The 23,347-nt window shown below is 41.4% G+C and overlaps 2 protein-coding genes across 2 annotated transcripts; both read left to right on the forward strand.

The window, feature by feature from the left end:
• Positions 1-2,532: 2,532 nt before the first annotated feature.
• On the forward strand, positions 2,533-9,157 carry AHSG (alpha 2-HS glycoprotein). The gene is made up of 7 exons (XM_071437056.1): positions 2,533-2,747; positions 4,085-4,195; positions 5,337-5,421; positions 6,238-6,401; positions 6,686-6,799; positions 7,612-7,692; positions 8,530-9,157. Exons 1-7 carry the CDS (start codon positions 2,544-2,546, stop codon positions 8,803-8,805), a joined length of 1,035 nt encoding a protein of 344 aa, XP_071293157.1. The 5' UTR covers positions 2,533-2,543; the 3' UTR covers positions 8,806-9,157.
• Positions 9,158-12,872: 3,715 nt separating this feature from the next.
• On the forward strand, positions 12,873-22,533 carry FETUB (fetuin B). Its single transcript, XM_071437058.1, has 7 exons — positions 12,873-13,122; positions 17,462-17,572; positions 18,883-18,970; positions 19,499-19,665; positions 20,493-20,606; positions 21,520-21,603; positions 22,084-22,533. The coding sequence occupies exons 1-7, from the start codon at positions 12,901-12,903 to the stop codon at positions 22,498-22,500; spliced, it is 1,203 nt and encodes a 400-aa protein (XP_071293159.1). The 5' UTR covers positions 12,873-12,900; the 3' UTR covers positions 22,501-22,533.
• Positions 22,534-23,347: the final 814 nt, after the last annotated feature.

The following is a 23,347-nucleotide window of genomic DNA, read 5'->3' on the forward strand; positions in this document are numbered from 1 at the left end:
CCTGGGGTCAGTGAGAAGTTATCTCTGCATTATTGCCTCTTCAGTGAGGGGGCTGTAAAAAGGACAGTCGTGATGGGCCACAGGCCTGCAGGGAGCTGACACCAGCCATCCCACCTTCAGAGGGAATAATTAGGCAGATGGGTGTCAGTCTGTACCCAAAATGTGCAAGGCTCCTTTGTCATATTACCTGTACCCAAACTACCTAATTGTATTTTTAAACTCCTTTCCCAAACATAAAAACCAAACACAAATTTCCTCCCACATATCACAAGTCACCCCGAACTGCCAACATTCCACATTGCACTAATAATTGCATTAATAATCATGTGGGCACATTTCTCATCCTCTGTATGCCCACAACGAAAGTTCACACAGTCACCAAGAGGGGAAGGGCTTGAGTAAGCCTATAGAGAAACTAAGGAGAGGTACAGAAGGCTTCAAAGTATTTCCTTTTTGTCCTGCTTGGTAAATGGAATACGGAATGTGACTGACAATGAAGAAGGAAGAAAGAAGATAATAAATCCTGTTTGCTATTTGAGGTTTTAAGTTGTTCTTTGAAACTGGAACCTGAAGTTGACTGAACTGGGTTATACATTACATTTAGGAATATGCAGAGCTTGACTGCAGAAATGTTATACATTCTACAGTATTTGCAATTCTAAGTAGAAAAGATGTAACCTAAGAAACTGAGTAATGACCACACAAAATTTAGAAATAATATTTTAAGTCCTTCACTGGGATAATTATATGTCACTCAGGTGAAAATCTGCACCTGGTGGAAGTTCACCTCACTGTTTCCAAAAAAAGGAAAAGGGGGATTAAAGGATTTACAGGTTAGAAACTGAACTGTGCATTAACAGTAAAGAGTAAAATACTATCTTGCTAAATAAATTTGCTGTAATTCAAAAGATGCCCACAAGGAACACTTAAAGTGTGTTTCTGGGACACCAAGCCTTAATTCTTTAATTGTTGCAGGCCAAACTCAGGAAAACAAATGATCATCCACGCAACAGAGCAAATGCCAAAAAACCCCTGCTTCAAGTAATGGAGAAGAAACAAATCATGTTCAGACCAATTTTTTAATGTGTGAGAGAGAAAAAGTCTTTATTTTCCCCATGAATCTCTTCAATTTGCAAATCCTAGCATCCATAACACACCTCATGCCACACAGCTGAAGCAAATAATCCAATCTGTTCAGTCGCTTCCCATTCTCCTTCTTTATCACGTAATCTGTCCAACTGAACCATTGCTATTTATAGTGTTTCCTGTATTCACAGATTCTAGGACAGAGAGGAATGACTCAAGATTACTTCTTTTCCCAAAACTTTTAGCCTCTCTCACAATATCATGTAAGCTGAGGGGAAATACTTATTATCTAAAGTAAAAAAAAAACCAACTTCTAACTATGCCAAAGTCCTTCTATTCATCTCAAATCTGCAGGTAGTTCCTCAGCTCTAAAAATGACAACAGAGATTCAGATGTGTTAAAGCCAAAAGGGACCTTTACTGTTCTGATCACTGCCCTAGCATGGATGGTAGAAACTTGCTCTGAAACCCCTGCAGGAAAAACCATTTCTATTGATTGAGCCAGACTGTCTAGATAGAATCTATCTAGCCAAAGTCATCTCACCTTAAATTAAAGATTGTAAATGCTGGACACATCATAGATGCTTTATTCTGCTATAAATTTTTTTTATCCCGTTATTCTTTTGTAAATATGTACACTATGAATGTAAATATAAGATAGGATCCAGCATTCCTAAGCATTTAAGCAGCTAATTTTCCTCTATATCCTCCTTAAAACACTTTGTGCTCTTTAGGATCTTCTGCCAAATCCTCAAATCTGTACAACATATTCCAGAAACATTCCTACAAGATGCCTGCTTTGCAAAATAAAACTCCAAGAACTATTGGACATATTCAGATTATTCAGAGAAAGAAAGAGCTGATGCAAAGGATTTAGGAACTATGCCTCATTTCCTATTCCAAATAAATTCAGTAGCAAAAGTTGCTATTCAATTACATTTGCTGTTGAATGTGATCCTTAGAACTACTTAAAATTCCATTTTCTAAATTATCATGCTACTGATCTCACAATTTAGCTTGGTGTCTGGTGAGATTTGGGCCCCAACAGAATGTCCTGTTTACAAGAAAGCTTAATTAGCACTAGCATCTCTACACATTTAACAGAAGGGATCCCATTCCTCTTATGTGGACAGTATTTGGTTGGTAGAAGTGTCTAAAAATTGTGTTACATTTTTGCTGACGCTTTCTTCTTAAGCTGCTTTAGCAGACTTCGCAATATGCTACCTGATAAAATTTACTTTGGCCAAAATTAATCAGTCAGCTTGATGTCCTAACATTTACTTTTCTCTTTTGTTGTTTGCAATGCTTCTTGGAACTGGGACAAATATCAGGCGTGTGCTCATGTAAATCTGAGGTATGTACTATATAAATGAGGCCCCAGCTCTCGCTACCTAGCTACCATCTGAGCTGTATTCTTAGATCTCTATTTCTGAAAGGGATCAGTTTTCCTCAGGTGCCATGAAGGCACTAGTAGCTTTAATACTGCTTGTTCAGCTTCCAATTCACAAAGCTGTACCAGCAGCTCCCCCTGCTCCCTTGGGCTGTGATGACCCAGAATCTGAAGCAGCAGCTGAAGTTGCTCTGAATTATATTAATGGCCAGAGTCATCATGGATACAAGTTTGCCTTGAACAGAATCGAGGATATCCGTGTGGTACCCCAGGTAAGTGAGGAGCTTGCAGGCAGAACACTCTGCTCACCTGGGGACGCTTGGAAATCACCCAGGGCCTGCAAGGGCTGTAGCCTCACACGGGGAAATCAGCGTGGCTCTGTTGATTTAAATGGGGCAAGGACACCTGGTAGCAGTGGAGAATCCAGGTCACTGGGATGTATCTCTCAAAGAGCAGAACAGAGGGGGAGGGAGAAATGTTCAGACGTTTTTGTACAGTGCTAGAAAGAGCTCGGGTTACAAACGCAGCATGTTTGCTAGGGCAGATCATCCCAGGTGCTGATTTGTAAGCCCAGTAGCTAATCTGGAGAAAAACTGAGGATAATCTTTGAGATGCAGGTAATTACTTATTGGCTAAACACATACCTATCAAAACTCCATGCTATTTGTGATGTTGTAGTAGGCACTAATTTTACCTAATGTCCCATTGAGCTGCCAAGGAGTCTAAATGGAAATTACCGTGGCTTATTTTCCCATAGATCTATTGCTATCAATGAAGGCATCTAGAAAGACCATAGAAAAGTAACAATACAATGTATGTGCCAATTCAGAACCTTTGATTCTCTTAAAACATGGGAAATAGTCCCATGAGTGAAAACATGACATGAGTCATAGACATGAGTAAAACTCCATGGCTGTTTTCTACTTGTTATGAAAGAGAAGATACCAAAAGATTTGTTTAGAAAAGACTACAACAGACATAAAAGAGATGAGAAGTGTGTCCAGAGTTACCCATACAAAAACACTGGTGACACTGCTTTGCTCATATTAATGCTTTTACACTAAAATGACTTAATTGGTTTAAATGGAATCACTCATGACTCAAACATCACAATCAATCTTGGACCTAGAGAACCCAAGGAACTGTGTCCCGTGTTACAGATGCAAAGGAACTGGTGCAATTCAGTGTAATTCCAATGGACTAAACCAGACAGGTCAATGTTCACTGGTGTTTGTTTGGTATCTGGTTATAGAAACATGAAGTTTTTTCATCAGAAAGCTGTTGATTTCTTTAAAACTACCCAAAAAAATAAAATTAAGTTAACTTAAGAGAACTGACTCACTACATACAAGCTTGACTTTGCCAAATTTATGAGCCTGTTCCTTATTAGCTGGAATAAACTCAGTGTGATTATCTTGACTTACTCCAGATTTGGAGTCCTGTTTTTTTTTATAAAGTTAAAAGTAAGGACCTTTTCATTTACTCTGGTGTATACCTGGAGCTACCCATGATAGTCAGCAACAGAGGAAGTGCAGCCCCAGGGAAGAAATCTGGTGATGTTTTGTGAAGAAATTACATCAATTCCAATGGTTTATTTTTTTCCTTTCAGGGGCCAAATAATGACATCATATTTCTTGAACTTGACTTACTGGAGACCACGTGCCCTATTCTCAGCCCTACACCTCTTGCAAATTGCACAGTGAGGAGCTTTGCAGAACATGTGAGTACCTGAACATTACCAGCTGGGTCCAAAGGTGCATGTTCAATATGTTGATGCCAAAGGCCAGGCTATCACCAGATTCCCAAGCAAAAGTCATATCCCTGTAACAGCCTTTAACCACCCAACCACTTGTAACCTCCTTGCTGACTTCACTGCCTTCATGTCATGAAAGACTTCTCTCCTGGATTTCTTTCATGTCCTGTTATCTGAAGAGGACAGATCTCTGCCAACATAGCATCCCACACACAGTCCATGAATGCCATGGGGCCTTCTACAGGGGCTCCAGATTCAGTCAGCCCAGATGTCACTGCCTCATTGCAAACCACAGAAAGAGCAGGCTGTCAATGTGTGCAAAAATACCCTTCCCTTGGCTACATGTGGGTTGTTACCTGCTGCAGTTCCACCAAGCCTTCTCTTCCTAGTTACAGCTGCAGATGAGCTATTCCCTTCAGCTAGGGCTCTGCCTTTGAAGTAATGCTCAGCTGGAATTTACTGGCCTCAGATATTTTGTTCTTATGCAAGTGTGATCCAGCTGTGAGACGCTTTCCTGACCAAAGCAGTGGAAATGTTGTCTGAGCCTGCTGTTTCTAGAATGGGGCCCAATTCACAGAGCTCACTAAATATGAATCATGATCTACCCCTGTATTCATCAGGGCTCAGATTCTATTTTCCATCAGGGGGGAGGTAACTCTAACTGTTCCCTCTTCCCAGTGACTCCAGCTTTGCCTTTGACATCTCCTCCCTGCTGGATCATGTTGCTCACACAAGGCAGCACACTCTGCTGTTACCATGGCCACTGACCAGCTGAGATTAGTGAGAACGTTATCAAAGAGCTCTGTGGAAGGTCTTAATTCATAAGTATTCATATTCTTTGCTCTATATGAGAGACAAATCTGTACTTAATGTCCACAATCTTGCTACCCTGGTACTTTTGATACTTTTGAGATCCAGATTTGGATCCAGATTCTGTAGCTCTGATCTGCCTTTTACAAAATCACAGACATCAGGACATGCCTAGCAGTGCCTTTGCCATCAGACTGATGTTGCCAGGAATGGTCAGCCAGGATCTGTTCTTTTGAATTTAGTGGCCTTTTATCAGAAAATCCAACAATGTAACCCTTTGATTTTTGTCTCTCTCTAGGCAGTTGAGGGTGACTGTGATGTTAAACTGCAGAAGGTGGATGGGATATTATCTGTACTTGCTAGCAAATGCCACTCACATGCAGGTAAATGCTTTGTTCTGTAGATTTGAATCTAGAGGCTGGAGTATTTTTATAGCAGTGGTTACAGTTCAGTGGCTTTTCTGATTCTAAACTCCTGGGTATAAATATGGCATAAAGGACAGCAGTTAATGGATTTTCTAAATCCAGCCCTCTTTTCTGGTTTCATTCCCTTACAAACCCACTGTTTCTCTTTGCTCCTCTTTACTGTTACAACTAAGATACTGTAAGACTAACTGGGGAGCAAGTCCCAGATTTGAGTCTTTTCAGTCAACAGTTAAACCTTAAGAATTTGATTCCTTGTTGGTCTGAGTTTACTTGCACTTGTTGGTCATCAGAGTCCCATTGGCAGATGCAGCTTCTTTACTGAATCCAGCATTTTCAATAGTACCATGGGAAAGCAGAATGTCTATTCTGCCTGCTCAGTGTGAGATCTCTTTGCTCTGTACAAGATGTCTTCAGTACTACTGTCAAAACTGATGACTGAAATAACAGACACAACTCCAGTGAGGTAAAAGATCTTCATTTTTCTACCATTCCTTGTGTGAGCTGAAGCACCTTTTCACTGGTGTCATAGAGAGGTTTCCAGAAAGAAAATTTTCTAAAAACTGAGTAAGAACATATAAAATGTGCTACTGAAGTCCTCAGAAAGATTTACATGGTCAAGTCGTGTGACACACTGCCATCTATAGCCTGCACTGGAAAAACGCCACTTTAATTTGGGACAGGTTTTTAAATAGTGCTTTGTGTTACTGAATAGGCCTATAATGCCTTTCTAAACAATTTACAATCTGATCAAAACATGATCTATTCCTCCTGCAGACTCCAGTGAAGACATTCGCAAAGTCTGCCCTGACTGTCCACTGCTGGCAAGAATGAACGACACAGAGGTGCTAGAAACTGTGTCAGCTGCACTTAATGACTACAACAGCAAAACCACTGATTCTTACCTCAGACTCCTCGAGATTGGAAGAGCCAAAATACAGGTAATTTCTACAGCTATGTCTAGCCTTTCATGTAAACATAATACTTCATCTACAGTAATTGTGCACTGCTACCTAGTTATGTTTGCAAACAGACACAATTTGCTTGCTCTAATTCACCCTCCTGATTTGCTTCTAATTTCCCAACTATTATGTGTCATTTTAGCCACAGGATTCCCTTTCACTCCAGTGGGAGATGAAGCCACAACATTTGCCTTTTATCTTTTCTCAGCAGCTCTGCAGTTTCTGAGTGCAAAGTCAGTCAAACATTTTTCCTGTTTTATCAGTATCACCCAGGGCACGTTGTTGTTACTGAGTTTGCTGTGGGTGCCACGAACTGCTCTGCACAAGAAGCTAAAGCCAACGTGGGGGCTTGTCAGCTGCTGCCCGAGGATCAGTCTGTGAGTATGGCAGCACATCAGCCCCAGCTCCCCAGCTCTGAGGTGGAAAAGCAGCATCATGCTGGGATGTGCTTGCACTGGAGCAGGAATAGACCCCTGTGGGGATCAAAGTGCAAGAGATATGTACCATCATGATATATTTTTCAAGATATCGTTCTTAAAGCTATATCACACCTTTCTCTTTTCTCTAAGGTATCTGGACTGATGGATTTGAATACATTTGAAAAAGCTTGAGGACCAGAGACAGAATATTTTTAATGAATAGACTATATATTATTGTTTATTCTTAAAATGAGCACCTGAGAAAATCAGGCTCTTTGTACTGGACAGTACACAGTCAAATTAAAAAAAAGAAAAAAAAAACCAAAAAAACCCCAAAAACAAAAAACCCAAAAAGCAGACTGTTTCCCCCTCCTACAATTCCAGTGCACTCAGTTCTGATATATATGAACTTGAGAATTATATTGTATACTTTACCATGTTAAAATTCTTCTGTTTCTGATGAAACAGAGTCCTAAGCAGTTTTAGGGGGTGGGAGCTCTTTACCTAGATTCTTATATATTCTTTCCCTCCCTCATATCCAGACATACAAAAGATCTTACTATAGAAGAACACAGAAGTTTCCCTTATTTGCTGCTTATGCATTTAAAGAGCTTTTTTTTTAGCCCAGCAGGCTAAAATGCAAGCACTTTACTGCTCAGATAGAACGTGAGAACAAGTAGCCATTTCTAAATGTGCTGAAATACAAAGTTCTGATGCAGCCTCCCTCTATTTTCTAACTATTTTCTCTTGACTGTGTTCTGCTTTGCCAGAATTTTGGTTTCTGCACAGCAGTGATGGTAAAAGCTCCCACAAAAGACCTTCAGGTGGACTGCCAGTTGTATGGACATCAGGTACCAGCTCCAGATATTCCCTTGCTTTCCTGGGTATTCTAGCCTACTGGTACTGTTACAAGGCATCATCTTGAGTTTACTTCTTTCACTATAGACTGCATTAGCCACCTGTGATAACTTAACTTTGTACCCTAAAAGCCAAGGTAAGGTAGCTCTGATTATCCTATGGATTTCTGTGCTGGGCATTAAGTCATGTCTGCCATCCATGCCTGACATAATTCGCCCTCTTGACCATCTGGGAGATTCACATGTCCATCAGGGCAAAGGGAACCAGACTCTGCTCAGCTAAAGGGATGGGGCAGATAAATGTAAAACAGAAATCAGCATTGTGAGGCTGGAGGCTTTTAGTCCTTAGAGATGACTGAATTCAGGGACCTTGTCCTGCAGTGCTGTAGCAAGGGGAGGGAAACGTGCACTCGACCTGAGTACTCTCCAGGTATTTTAGCTCACATTTGGTCTCAGGAGGACTAGGTGGTGGTTGAATACTTCCTATGGACAACAGCTCTTGGTAGCTCAACAGTAATTAGCTGTCTAAGAGGTATATGAAAGAGAAAATGAGACAGCTGGTCTTGAATGTTTCACCAGCTGTGCAGGTGGCCCTGAAAGATCATATAGCACAGAATTTGGTCCTGATGATTCATTGGCTATAAAAATGTGTTCCTGGGTTCCTGTGCATGTGTTCCAATGCAAATCAGACTTCCTGATAGTCAGGAACATTTGAACTCGGGTTGCAGGCCTGCAGCTTTTAGGAGCAGGGTAACTAGTAAGGTATCAATTACCTGTACATCACAAGCCCCAAATCCCTGAAAACCAACATGAGCTGTTTTTCTTTTCCAGCCTGGAGTTACCTACGCTCATCCAGGTCAAGACACATCAGCAGGACTGGCACCCAGTGCTGTGGGCATCACAAACCACAATCTTGGGCTTTTCCACAATAACCCTGTTGCATCTGAATCCAGCTCTTCAGAAATTTTGCGCTCCATGCTCCCAGCAAAATCAGTAGCAAAGAGAGCAGTCGCAGAGGCTGCTCAGCATGACAAAGTACCTCGCCCTGTTGGCTTTGTGCCTCTTCCTCCTCCCTGCCCTGGGAGGATTCGCTATTTCGATATCTAGGCTGTGTTTCAGACATGCAATGCAGCCAAGCTGAGGGATCAGTGCAGCAGCAACACACAGACCACAACATCGACTACAAATAGGTGAGAACACTTGACTCTCAGCCTGAATGAGTTTTACCCTCCAGAGGGCAGAGCCATGGTCAGGGTCTTGCAAAGGCCTGCTCCAAAATACAGATTATTACAACATAAAGCAGTAGTTTACTTTACATACAGGGATTCTCTAGTTAAAATACAGAAAATATTGTTTCAGTGAAACTGTTGTAAGAGCTATACAACAGTTGTAGCTTTGTGATAGAAACACCACCTGAAAGGTTAGTTCACAATAAAATGTTCAAAGCTTTGCTACCTTCTATCTGTATATATTTTCATTTAGTTGTCAAGTATCTCCTTCACAGCATTATGAGTCATATTCTGGGCTTGATTTCAAAAACACTAAGCTCCTGCACTTCTCATCAGCTTCACTGGGATGTGTGGGTGCTGAGCACTGCGGAAAATCAGGTCAGTCCTCCCTTTTGATCACACACCAATAGCACTAAAGAAGTGGCAGGAAAAAAAGTACTTTTTCCTTCCACCTATAATGTTTCCTACCATGTACCTACTTTTGATATCCACCAGAAATACCTCAAAACTTTTGGACGTGGCACAAGAGCATCCATGTCTATGAAAAGAACAGAGAGTCAGGACACACTCATTGCTGGCAGGCTGAAAGCATCAATCCCTGCAGCCAAATACATGTGCATTGTCTGTCTGCCAGCAGACACACAGGTGCAGTACAATCGTGCGGTCCTGCACGGTCTGTGTGCACATGAGGAAATGCCAATTCAAGGGAATAAAAAATATATGACTGGCATGTATATCATATAACAGGACCCTGACAGTGATGGCAATTTACCACTGTCCTAGCAGTCAAATCTTCCCTGAATTTCTGGCACATGTTAGAGGCAGAATCTATTCTAGGTAGAGAATTAATAAGGGGCTGGGGCCAGAAGGATCTTTACTGCCAGCCAGACTGGAATTCTGCAGGCCCTGGGGAGCAGTCTCAAAGACAGTCATGAATGTTTAACCAGGAACAGCACTTGCTACAAGATAATTATCATGCAGGCAGCAAAAAATTGCAGAACACATGTCATTTCTGAACTCTTTCAAATAACCTGTCCTGTTCTCCTAGTTACAACCACCCAGTACTCAGTAAGCAACACAACTAACACTTGCTCTTGGTGATAGTGCAACAGCTCACAATACAGAGAGGTTCTGCTCTGCAGTGTCAGCGGGGAAGGGGAAAGTCATTGGCACTTGCACCAGTGCTTCAGCTGGGTGTGTAAAGAAAAGAAAATCAGCCCAGATTCTATAAACCACAGCCTGATGTGATGGCAGCACACTGAGGGCAAGCTCTCCTGTGAAGGTAGCTGCTCTCACATTTCAGCAAATGCTGAATTTTGCAGGAAGTGTGTTGTGGGCAGTTGCACCAGCCACAGCCACTCAGTGGCTCAGGGAGTTTTTGCTCCTCCATAAAGCAGTGACTCCAGTATAACCTGCATGCAGCCATTCCTTCAAAAAGTGCTAGTATTAAGCTGTAGAAATCTCTTAATGCAGTACGATAGGAGGTCTTCCCATCTCACTGCATGAGACACAGCACAGGATTTAATGAACCTGCAGCTATTGAGTTTTGCATCCCTGTGACACCAGATACATGAGACTTTTCAAAACTAGGAATCACCATTACTAAACTATAGATATTGTCTTCTATATAATGAAATAGGAACTAATTAATAGAAGAGAGAGTGTTTTCCAGGCTTAGAAAATTTTCTGATGGCAGAAACAAAGTTTATAGAAGGGATCCCTACCCATGGGGATCCCTGAAATCCAGAAATGCTGCATTTTCTTGTTGCCTTTTCAAAGTACACAAAGCAAAGATATATAGCAGAAACATCTGCAGGCTCCATACTTCACAGATGTTCTCCTATACCTGGTGAAACCAATCCCTTGTTTTCTAAAACAGGAAGAAAAAAAATTTCTCTGTGCATTCCATTTTGGTAACTGCATTTCATCTTCTTTCTCCTTAGCACTTGTCCTCTTAAGGACACATTGTGCCCCCTTACAGATCTGTTTTCCATGACTGCTTTGAAGCAATCACTTTGTCTCCCACCAGTATAGCCCCATGTTTATGCACCTAGGCCTTAGTAACAGATTCAGTATTTAATAGTCAATTCTCTGGGCAATGAGACATATGAAATGGTGGTAAATGAAATACAAATGCTTCCTCCCTTGAAATGCAGCATGAAGAGTTTTGCCAGGTCTGCATCACTGGCTGACAAAGTTTTTCAGCTTTTTCACACCCTGTTTTGCAAAAGCTCATGTACTTCATGTGCTGCTTTGGCTGAACATGCTCGGATTTCCCAGCTGTGTCCATGTTTTGAGGTCAGCTACTTCAACAGAGAAATTTTTCCTTTCCAGGCAGAGGAAGAGTACAAAGAGCAGAGTCAGGGATATAACAATCCCCTATTATAAGAAGCACCAACACAGCCAGCACTAACTGGCACCCATCTCCATAGAAATGCCATGCACTGTAAGGATAAAGAAAATGAGTTATTATCCCTTAGCCGCAGGGGAAGCAGCCCCAGGCATAAGGAACAATGGGAGCGAGTCTGCATTGCTGCTGCTGCGGTTCCTGTACTATGGCTACAGCAGTGTTTCTCAACATTCAGCCCTTGTATCCCCCCCTCGGGGACACAGTCTGTGCATTATCCCTCACCCAACACGAGAGGGGCTCTCTCCAGCAGCCATGTGCCCCTTCTGCCCTGCTAGTGGGGTTTTGCACCTCTGCCACCAAGCAAAGTCTTCTTAGAGGAGTTTCAGCTCCAGTGCTGTTGCAGCTCTTCTGGCTGTATCTATAATCCCAGCTTTCTATGGACATTCCCTGGGACACATTCTGCTGTCTCCACATGCTTTAAACATTTCTGGGCTCAGATTCTTTACACAGCCAGTAAAAAAAGTGACAATATAGAAATCTTTAACTACTCCAAACATCACAGTAGCATTGAAGAGGCAATTATGCCCCTCACTTGAACTTTTTCTTCCTCATTCAACAGAACTTTCAAAACTAAAGGTACTGGATGTCCTCCAGCAGAAAGCTGCAATCACAGAGTCCCATGACAAAAAAATAAGAGCCGGGGACATGGTAACCCAGCTTCTGGTATCCTTCAAGGTGAAATGCTGCACAGTTGCCCCTTAGTAGAAAACCAGGGACATTCACCAGGATCCTCCCCAAGTAATGGTCCCTGTCACTTCTCCAGATCTTCAAGATAGAAGCTACTCGCAAAGTTATCCCCCTTGTCTCCAGCATGGAGTTCCTGACAGGTTATTCACAAGGCACACTGCTGTCATTTCAAACTAAAGTTTCTCTGGGAAGAATTTGCCATGACCCTTGAGGGGTGTCAATGCCTCCAGGGCTAAGGGGTAGCATTCAACTGTAGGTATCCAGATGAGTGGAAATGCTCACAGAATGAACCAAACTGAGCTTCCTATCACAACCAAACTGACTGCATATATTAGAGTAAATATATTTGCTTAAAACTGTCATTTAACAAATAGAAATTGCAAAATCAGTCAACCTTGTGGCATTTACCATTTTCTGTTCAAATTACTGAGACCTTTGTCTTCATTTTATTTCACAGAAGAACTGGATCACTGACAGAACAGAACTGGAGCCAGACCTGTTCTCCACATAGATTTCTTCAAGCAAATCTGGTTTCTTAAGGAAGCAGCTTTGTGTGTGTATTCTTATCCCTTGCCATGAGGTCAAAATTGCATGATCTGCCCAGTGAAGTCCAAATTAGAGATGGAAAGCCAGAGGGAAAAAGTGCTGTCTGGTCTCAGAGGGAGCAACAACACTTCTGTAAAACCTTGTAATCATTGACTTAGTGTTTACTGTTGCAGCTGTAGGTTTAAAGGTGATGGTCAGTATGTAATAAAAATGGAACACAAGTGTATAAAGAGACACAGCTCCACTATAAAAGTCTGTTATCTCACTCAGGTCTCAGCCCCTCCATCCTGACTCATCACCCTGATCTGCAGCACCGGCTCTCTAAGCAGAATGGTTGGGCTTGCTTGGATGCTCTTTGGCATGCAGGTGCTTTGCTCCTGCACTGCTGCCCCTCCAGCCCCAGGAGCAGGGGCTGCCCTGCTGTGCCCCCGCTGCGATGACGCCGCAGTGGAGGCGGCTGCAGACCTGGCTCTCCGCCACATCAACGCTGACCGAGAGGAGGGCTACGTGCTCAGCCTCTACAGGATTGTCAGCGCCCGAGAGCAGCCCCAGGTAAGCCACCCTCTTGCTCAGTATATGCTCCTCCCTGTGTCTATTTCTCAGAAATATCTATTTGAATGAGGAGATATTTCCAAAGGCAAATGCAAAGCTCTATTCACAGGACTCCAGAGGCCATGTCAACTTTATGCACAGACTAGAAACGATTTCATCACACTGTGGGCAATTAGAGAGCAAATCTCAGTCATGACTCTCTGCTGCGGGCCCTTGGAATACCTCCAGGCATCAGTTCAAATTTGATATGAAACACCACTACTCTGATTTAATTTCATTTTACACCTTCCTCCTGCTGCCTTGAGCAGTTGGAGTGCAAAGGCTGGTAAGTCATAGTGTGTTTTGCACAAAAGATATGAGCACTAACAGGTGTAAACACATCCTGCTTGGGACCAAGGAATTCTTTTACAGACCTCTAAAAGATGACTCATTCTCCAGAAGAAACCTGAAACCAGTTCAAGGGCAAAAATACACTGGAAATACCTACAGAATATCACTCACATTTCCTCAAGTATCATATTTCTCTGTGTGTGCTTAATTTATGACAATTTTGTGCTACGATAACTGAATCTATTGGCACTAACTAGGGACAGCCTGAAATGAATTCACAAGGGCCTGCAGCAGATTAGGCACTATGGAAGCATGCTGCTAGCATTCCCTGCAATGCCTGCTCACTTCCCATAAGGTTACCTTACCTGAAAGGCTGAGTTCTGAACGCTAAAGAAAATTAGGCTCATTGCCAGATGCTTAAAGATCTGTGCTGGCAAGGATATGACACTTCTTACAAGGACATGGTTCCTGCAGACACACTGTGGACTCCAGCAACCTGAGATCTCACAGCTAAAGATGCTCTGCTGTGTTTTGCACTGTGTTCTCTATATTGCCTTACTCAGGTGACAGAATGTGCCCACTGAGCAACTGGATCAGATCTCTTCAGAATTTTTCCACATGATGCAGGTGGGCTGGCCCAGAATCCACATCAGCAGGCAGGGAGTTAGGTGCTCAGACCCCTTCCTGGGGCTATTTCATGGACTTTGGTACTCAGACCTCCCTCCTGGGGCTATTTCCTATTGACAATAATTTGAGCCCCCCCTATGAGCACCCAAGAGTGCAACATGGTAGGTGCAGACATGCTGTAAACCACCTCAGTTATCTCCCTACTTCTCCCTTTACCTGTGCCAAAAAGATCTCAACACTGGAGAAATTTGGTCCTTGGTTGTGATTTGTCTGTCACTCAATATCCTAAAGACTTAACTTACTGCTTTAGAGCAAGCATACGTCGTTCATCTGGGGGTTTAATTTATTTATTTACTTTTATTATTTCTTTTTTTTTTTAATCTATTATTGTATCCTGTAAATAAGGTGTTTCAAGTCATTGCAATAATGAACTAGACATTCTAAGCCCTTTGTCCCATGGTTGCTGCTGCTGGGACTGAGTACATAAGGAACAGTCAGCAATGTCAAGGGGTTCATGGACAGTAACAGCCTTATGGCACCTCCCATTCTTCTCAAAAAAGTGAAGAAGTTATTTTTCCCCTGTGCACCAGTCAGTGGTCCTTCCTCTCACTTTCTTAAGTAGTACTGAGGATAAAAACATTTTCAAAGTTACTTCAAATTCAAATCTGCCCTTAAGCAACCTGTGGTTCAGCTTTGCTCTAATTGAAACTAATGAGCCATCTGCTATTAACTTATATGCAAGTAGGACAGAGCTTGCTTTCATACAAGATACTCATGATTAGCTTCACTGATGGGCACTTAACCAAAATTACAAAACATGCCCAAATATTTTATTTCTTTCCCTTGCACCAGGTCACCCTGCTGCCACATCTCCTCTGGCTCCCAGGCTGCCCAGCACACATTGCAGCCTGGCACCAGCAGTGCTGTTGGTGGAGGAAGGATCCTTTTGGCAATGGAGAGAGATACAATTTTTTATTCAATACTAAGCAGATATCAAAAGGCCCTTGCATAACGGTCTTGTAATGAAAATTAAAATAAGGATGATTAAATCTTCAGTGATCTGCTGAGCTCTGAATAAGCCCCAAATTATCCTTTCCCTGGGGGAGAATGATACATACAGAAGCAGGTAGACCAAAAGATGTGTAGATTTTGTAATAAACCTATCTGCTTATTAGAGCTGGTATTATACAAGAGACCTATGGGCACGAGTTTGGTCTGCCCTGGATGCATTTAGTATTTCTAAGATCGCCAGTCTTTATAATCAATATTCATGATTCAGCTGAGGAAACCCATCTAACACCAAACACATTTGTTTATAAGAAGATTTCTTTAATGAGGTATTTGTGTCCTTTTGCCTCCAGAATACCTTAACAACCAGTTTGAAAGCTCAAGTCACCAATTCCAAATATAAGACTCCTTAAAGACACACATTTTTCTTGGCTATTTCTTCTTCATGTGGATAGTCTTAGTGATGGCTTTTTTCTTATACAAGTCAAATGTAAAATTACAAACTTGTACCAAATGCTGCACTACTCCAAAACACATTTTCAGCAAATAGCAAATACTCTTTGACTGATCTTACTGTGTGTTTACTGATTTAAGCTGTATTAGCTATCATATTAAAGAGAATTATCATAATGGTATTTAGATATCTTGTACATAGACAGAAAATTATGATTAGTCCCTTCCACAGAAGGATCTCTGCAGCCAGGTGTGGGGATATTGCTGTGCCACTGCACAAACAGCACTGCTGCACCTCAGTGTCACTCTTTGTCAAAATAACTTTTGATCTTTCCACAGCCTTCAAAATGAAACTTATAATTAAACCTCAGGATTAGTGTAAGCAAGCTCTGAGATCTCAGTGCAAGGCATTACCAGATCACTTTATAGAACACTTAGGGAAAAAAAAGATAATATGAAAATACAAAAAATAGTAGAAAGCATGAGAAGCTGCATATATAAGAATAGAACTAAGAGACAATGGTAACAAAGCAATTTAATAATTCTTTTTATTTATTTTCATTTTGCCCTTTCATATTTAAAGGGTTTAGTATTACTAGTATACATGTAGAGTTCACATACAGTTACCATCCCTCAGATCTCTATAGATGTGATCAGAGTAGTTTGCATCTCTCAATCTGCTCAGAACTCCAGAGCAGACACCACTTTGTGGTTTTCTAAGTACTATGAAGACAAAAAAGTCAGCAGTACTCCAGCTTCATAGGCCCTATGGACTGGTGTTTAGTCACTGTTTAAACAGAGGCCAAAACTAAAGCCAAAATGATACAGACATCAGCCCCAGACTTCCACAAGACTGCCACCCCATTTAGTGTTTTCTCCACAAACCAGTGACATCAAGCAGGGATGAATGAACACTGCTGTCACTCAGTTCGGTTTTTCTCCCCCTTCAGCAAAGACATAATCTCAGTCTGAACACGCAGCTAACGCTCACATCTAAGTCCTTTAGGTTGTATAAATGACAGCTGCCCTCTTTCCAGCTTTCCACTAAGGATATAAATAAAACATGATCCAACTAAGCTGTATCCTTGATAAATATGCCGGAAAGGTGTTTACCCATGTCTAGTGTGGAAGGAGAATGAGGAGCTGCACCATGCAGCAGCTCATCTTCCTGCACTTCATGATGTAAGCACTAGATATATGGAACTGTATTTTTAGTCCTTCCTTGTACTTCCTGCCTGGAAAGATGAGCCTGAATTGCTTTGTGCTGCAGTGAACTGAAAAAAGGTTTCTGGACTTAAGCACAGGTCAGAACTCAAGCACTGGGCTGAAGCTTTAAGTGAGTCTGAGGCATCCATGTGACCCTGCAAGGTCTCTCACAGAACTCCCTGATAGCTGAGATAATATCTAAGCTTCTCTATCAACACAGCCTTTGCCTCTTTACAGCAGGTGAGAGCATCCACACTTGAAGACACTGTCCTAAGAAATAAGATATTTCTCTTTCTAATGCCTGCTGGGAATGTTCCATGTTAGCAGTTTTTTATTAGTTGTGGTATTTACAATCTCATTCTTATTTCAGGCAAAATAACCGACCTTTCAAATCTGATAATAAAATGCAGTTGACAGTGAAAACATCAACATGTTTAGTCTTTATTCTCGGGTTCTGGTTGGTAACAGAAACAGAAGAATAAAACTGACCAAAGAAAGGACTGTTCTTTATATACAGCTGGCTAGCTGCATGACCAAGCCTGTTCTAACAGGACCTGAATTTCACCTGGTTTGCCACTTTTGTCACAGAGAGTGTTCAATTCTCAGGATATCTCTGCATTCCATCTGTGTGTTTTTCATTTCTTCATCTCTCCTTTTTATGAGCCCCTACTTTGATACAAAACTGGGATGTGACCCTTTTGTTTCTTGTTTTCAGGAGATTGGTGGTTCTGTCTTCTATCTCATCTTGGATGTAGTAGATACTGAGTGCCATGTACTCAGCAAAAAGTTGTGGAAGAACTGTAACACCAGACCTGCTCATTCAACCGTAAGGATTTTATTTTTCTATTTAATCTCACATATGATGAGTTACTCAGGTACTAGTGATGACTGCAAAAACCCTACACTTGCATTTTTAGTGGGCAAAAAAAAAAAAAAAGCTTAGAAAAAAAAATCAAAGCCTATTTTATAATATCCACAGTTTTACTCTGAACCTTCTAGTCAGTTTATAGACTGGTAAGATTTATTTTTAAAAGTGAAAATTAAAAGAAAGTTTTTGACTAGAGGAAATAAAGAGACCAAACTAAATAGCCATGCTAGGACACTATTTAAAATAATGGTTTACTTTTTATAGCAACAGTATAAAAGTTTATTTTAAAGACATCTTGTCAAGGAGGGAATAAAAGAAACACGCTTTTATATAACATGTGATTTTTGGTTTAGTTTAATTCCATTTTTATTCTGACAACTTTGCAAAAATTGCACTGAAATAGGAGAAAAGGGAAAGCTCAGCAAGATAAGCAGAAAAGACAGAAAGTGGTCCAAGACTGTTGCTACAGGTGACCAAAACTGCTCTGAACAACTGAAAAAAACTCTCAGAAAACGAAGAATGATAAGAAAAAAGGTTATATAAAAAAAGCTATGATTAAATTTTCCTGGACTGCTTCTAAGGCAAATCAATTTTAACTTTTCAATGAAAAACTAGAAAAAAATAATTCTCATTACAGTGTTTTCAGCAGAAAAAGGGCACAAAGCCTATATGGTTTATATGGCTTCAGTGAAGCCAAGAAATGCATGTCCAGAGGCCTTGAGCACACATGCAGGAATATCTAAGAAGCCCTCAGAGAATATTTTTCAGCCATAAAGTCAGATTTTTTTGTCTGCAAGGATGACCCTACTATGCCACAAAACTGATTTATGGTCCTCCCTACCACTCTCCCTATGATTATAGGGAAAAGGGTGAAGGTGGAAGACAGGTGACTGGATCCAGACACTCTGAATTATCTCTGGGTTTAAACTCTGAGCTCCAGACATAGACCCAGCCCAGGACAGAGACCCAGGAGCACTCTGTGACACTTGGGCACTTCTCAGCTGCCAGAAGAGTGGCCCTGGGCAGGCCACCCAGCAGTCAAGCACTGCAGCTCTGTAGCTCAGAATCACACCAAGGGATGAGCTGGCCTTTTGTTTTCAAATGAGATGCTTGGATATGTGATTCATTTTCATTTGAGTATTAACAAAAGGTATGTATTGAAAAGAATTCCATAATTGCAAGAAGAAAATGAAACACTCCTGTCTAGGTACTAGATGATCTGTAAAGGGTGCAATATTAATTGTTTCTAAATGTTTATATTGTTTTAGGTTTACGGTCAATGCAAAGCAATTATCTATATAAATCAGGCAAGAAATATTGCTCATCTGAATACTTATGAGTGCACTTTACAACCAGGTATGTCTTTAACATACTCTTTATAAGAGAACTGGAAAAATTCTTTGCCAAATAGCATTACTTTAAATTTTAAATGTAATTATGACTGCAGTATCTCCATTAGCTTCAGCTGCCCTGATTTTCTCAAGTCAGTGATCATAAGGCCAGGGAGGTAATGCAGCTCAAAAGAGTTCAGTAATAACTGTTTTAACCTCTGGGACACTCAGCAGAGCCTCTATATGGGCTTTTACCCTCTGAACTGAAAAACATTTTGTGGGTTTGTGAAAGGCAAGGAAAAACAGCAAGCCCACTGTCAATAGGTTGGATTTTTCCTTCGGTGTCTGCCTCCACTGCAACATTTTTATGGGTCTGTAAATACATAAAGATTTGAAATTATTGAGGGGTGCAAACCACATATATCTTACTCCAGGGGAGTGGAGGACAAGTGGGTAGGGTTGGGAGCTTAGATGCATTTACAGTGACCTACACTGTCAACATGCTTTTCTGGTTATGTCTTCTCTAACAACACTGTTGTGTTTGAATAAAAAGTTCCAGGCAAATATATTTGGTCAATATGTCCCGACTGCCCCATTGATGATTCTCCAACCAAGCCTGAATACTTGGAGGCTGCTGCCCGAAGCCTTGCCAAGTTCAATGAAGAGAGTGAAGAAACTCATTACTTCTCTGTCCTCAATGTCACAAGAGCTTCAATGCAGGTAAGCCAAGGCTCATCTGACTTGGTTGAGCCCTCAAGAATCCTTCTATTAAGAATACTCCTGATCTTTGTGATCCAAGACTCTGATTCCATTTCTTGCAAAAAGAAATGCAGAAGTCAAGACATAGACTTGCTACCAAAGTTCAGAAAAGCTTCACTGTTAACTCTTTCTTCTTCCACCACCATGAATTCGCTATTCCCTAATAGAAAGTACTTAATAAAGTACAGCCATACCTTCCAATTCATACCTGTAATTCACTGAATGAATATAAGCATGGTTTAGAACTAATTTTAGACTAACAGAGAGCTCATGATCTCATGGCAAAATCCTCTTTGTTTACCACAGTATTACCTAGTCTCTCTAAAATTCAGTATGTGTAGATAGCAAAGTGGTTTTTCTTGTTTGTTCTAAACCATCAGATATTACTACAATATACTATTTAATCGCTTCCATTTTCTAACCCCAATTTCAGAAATTGTAAAATGATTCTGTTCATTAAAACAATCAGAAATTGTCAGCAAGACACTGAACAGGGTCTTTGGCTATGTAGTTCTATGTGGATGCTAACTTCTGACAAAATCTAAACCCATTTCCACTATGCCAATCCATGAGTTATGAAGATTGTGCATATATAAAAAGTAAAAAATGACCAGGCAATAAAGCAGCACTAGCAAAAAAATTCACTGTAACACAACAAACAGTAATGTCCAAGTATCACCTGCTCCTTTCATAGCAGGAGTTTTTAATATATTTCAAGGTCAGTAGAAATTCTTTATTGTTCCTGACACATGCACAAGTTCTAATTGCAACTGGCCTCTCATTTACAGTGGGTCATTGGTCCTGCACATTTTGTGGAGTTTTTAATTCAGGAGACATCTTGCTCCAAAGATGACACAGTTGCTGACATCTCGATGTGTGAGCCACTTCCACCAGAAGTAGCTGTAAGTACTTTTCCTTGTATGAACACCAGCTTTCCAGATACTATGATTACTCAGCAAATATTTAGTATTTATCTCCTTGGCTCTTTGCAGAAAAGAACCAAAACCCACCATCATCTTTTTATGGATCATAACTCTATAGTGTCTTGCAAGCCTACAGACTGCTTTAGAATCTAGAAACATTTCAGCAAAAGTTCTGAATTCTTACCAGAAGTCCATAAGCAAAGAAAACCAAAAAATACCATTCAGAAAAAGGTGGAGCAGCAATCACCTTACAAAACTGAATGAGTTTAAAGGATTTCTTCCAAAGAAATAGGCATAGACCATAAATCATTAACAATGCATGAAGAGTATATTCATACTGCAATCAGATCAGCTAAGGAAAACATTTAGGAACTAAAGTAAAAATTGTAAGATAAACTGGAAGACTAAACAGGCATGTTGTCAAGAGGTAACATTTCAAGTCACATCTTAAGTGAGATCCAAGCGATGATACCTATAGATGTATATACCTATAGACAAACTACAAGAAACAGCATTTTTTTCACGGTTTCTTTCACTAGTATGGTGTGAAATTGATTCTGTGTGGAAAATTATATTATGTTCCACACACAACTTGCCTGTATAGGGATATTCTGCTGCATGAGAACTGAAGCAAGCTGTTTGGCCTTAAGTAGTCAGCTTAGTTTTGCTACTGTGTTACCTAACCCTCCTTTGCAAACACAAGGCCTTTATCAAAACACTGCCTGCCTTTGTGAGGTTGCCAATCCCAAAACAAAAATTTGCCCAAGCTGTTTATCCCTACAAATACACTTAGAAGCTATAACTATTCAGCCTTTCATAATCACTTATTTTACAAGATAGGAGCTTAGTATCAGGGCTCCATGTGAAAAATGCTTGTATTTTCTTCTTACAGAAAATCGGTTTTTGCAAAGGCTCTGTAGTAAACAGCCATGTGGAAGAGTTTGTCACGATATCCTGTGAAATCTACAGTCAGCAGGTATTTCTTAATCTAATCTTAATATTGCAAGAGTAATACTCCTTTACAAAACAAGTATTGAACTTTTGAAAGCCTAGCCATTTTTAAGCTTTCTTATTCACAAAGATGTGCTTCAAGAAAGTGATAAGGCTAGATCAGGAAGAAATCTCTCTTGTGATAAAACCAACTGTTGTTGGGTGGACAAAAAGGCAACAGAGTGAGTATAGAGACAATCCTGCAGAATGTGTTCAGAATGCTCTACAATGAAATTGTAAATCACAAAGGGAATGCAAGGGGATATTACAGTAGTTACCCAAGTTTCATGCACCCATCTCCACTGGCACAAGATGTAGCTACATCTTGTTACCTTTGAGCTTCTGTTCTGTAGCTGGTCTTGGAGGACTAGAGATGCAGCAGATCCTTAGTGTGAAGGGTAGTCTTCATATCTGAAGGAATTTGGAACTGCTTCAATTTAGATAATGCTTAATCCTTGTTATTTAGGATCCTGCCACTGAAGAGGAAAACCAGGAAGCTAATCAGACACCTGGAAAATCCATGCAGGATCAACAGGCTTCCCCTTCAGATGCCAATACTTTTTCCCCACACCTGGAAAAAACAGTGGGCTGGGTTAAAATTCTACCCCCTTCAAATGAGGACATCACTTTCCATAGCCTACGAGAAAGTCAAAATGAACATAAAGACAGAAAGCCAGTTCCTCCTAAGGCTGTAGGATCTGCCCACAGGTGTGATGGAGAAAATACTCAAGTAAACAAACCAGACTTGACCAAACCAGTCACTGGACCAGTTATTCTCCCTTTTCCTGAAGAACCTTCTCTATCAGATTCATGTCCAGGAGAAGCAAAGCATCCAGAAGGCATCCTCCATCCTTTGATAACTAGAAAGCCTACCACAGTCTAGCCAGCACCCAAGCACCTCAACTATCTGCAACAAAATAACAGCAAAACAGCAACATAGTCTTCAACTTGTGTAACACCTTCAAATAAATAAATAGTTTGTTACAGTCTTCATCTTTGACATTCTCAGTTTTATGAAAGCACAAGAACAGATTGGGGAAAGAAATTTAACAGAGGCATTTTCCAACAACAGTATTTGGCTTTTAATTCTCAAATTCCCCCCATCAAGCAGGGCATGAAGGAAAGGTAACTGTGGAGGATAAAAGAACTTGCAGGGCTGGGACAGCCCAAAGACATCAGAAAAAAAATATCCTTGGTAGCAAAATCTGTCAGGGCCCAGAGGGAGATGGCTGCTCCCTAGGGGATGGGGAGATGAGCCAAGTGTGACAACCAGGCTGGCGGGGCAGGGGCCTGTCCTGTGGTGCCTGAGGCAGGCGAGCAGGCACAGCCAGGCATGGAAGTCAGGTTATTGAAGGAGCCAGGTCTCTGTGTCAGTCCAGGGGCAGGAGGGAGGCCTGAGGGCAAGCCCTGAATGCGAGTTAGCAAGGCATGGTCAGGGGCTGGAGTGGTCATGGCAGCGAGTCAGGCACAGCCCAGCAGTGTCCCAGCAAGTCCACAGTGACCCGACAGCATGAGGGACACAGGGCTGCGGGTCTGCACCTGCCTCTGCACCTGCAGGCCTTGTGGGTCTGAACCTGCCCCTGCATCTGTGGGTCTGCACCTGCCTCTGCACCTGCCTCTGCACCTGCCCCTGCATCTGCGGGTCTGCACCTGCCCCTGCATCTGGGGCCAGGCACAGGCACAGGCACAGGCATGGCTGCAATGCAGCAGGAGCTGCAGCTTGGGCAGGG

The sequence above is a fragment of the Agelaius tricolor genome, unplaced genomic scaffold, assembly GCF_023055355.1.
Source record: "Agelaius tricolor isolate 1412-34295 unplaced genomic scaffold, bAgeTri1.0.p SCAF_12, whole genome shotgun sequence".
NCBI lineage: Eukaryota > Metazoa > Chordata > Aves > Passeriformes > Icteridae > Agelaius > Agelaius tricolor.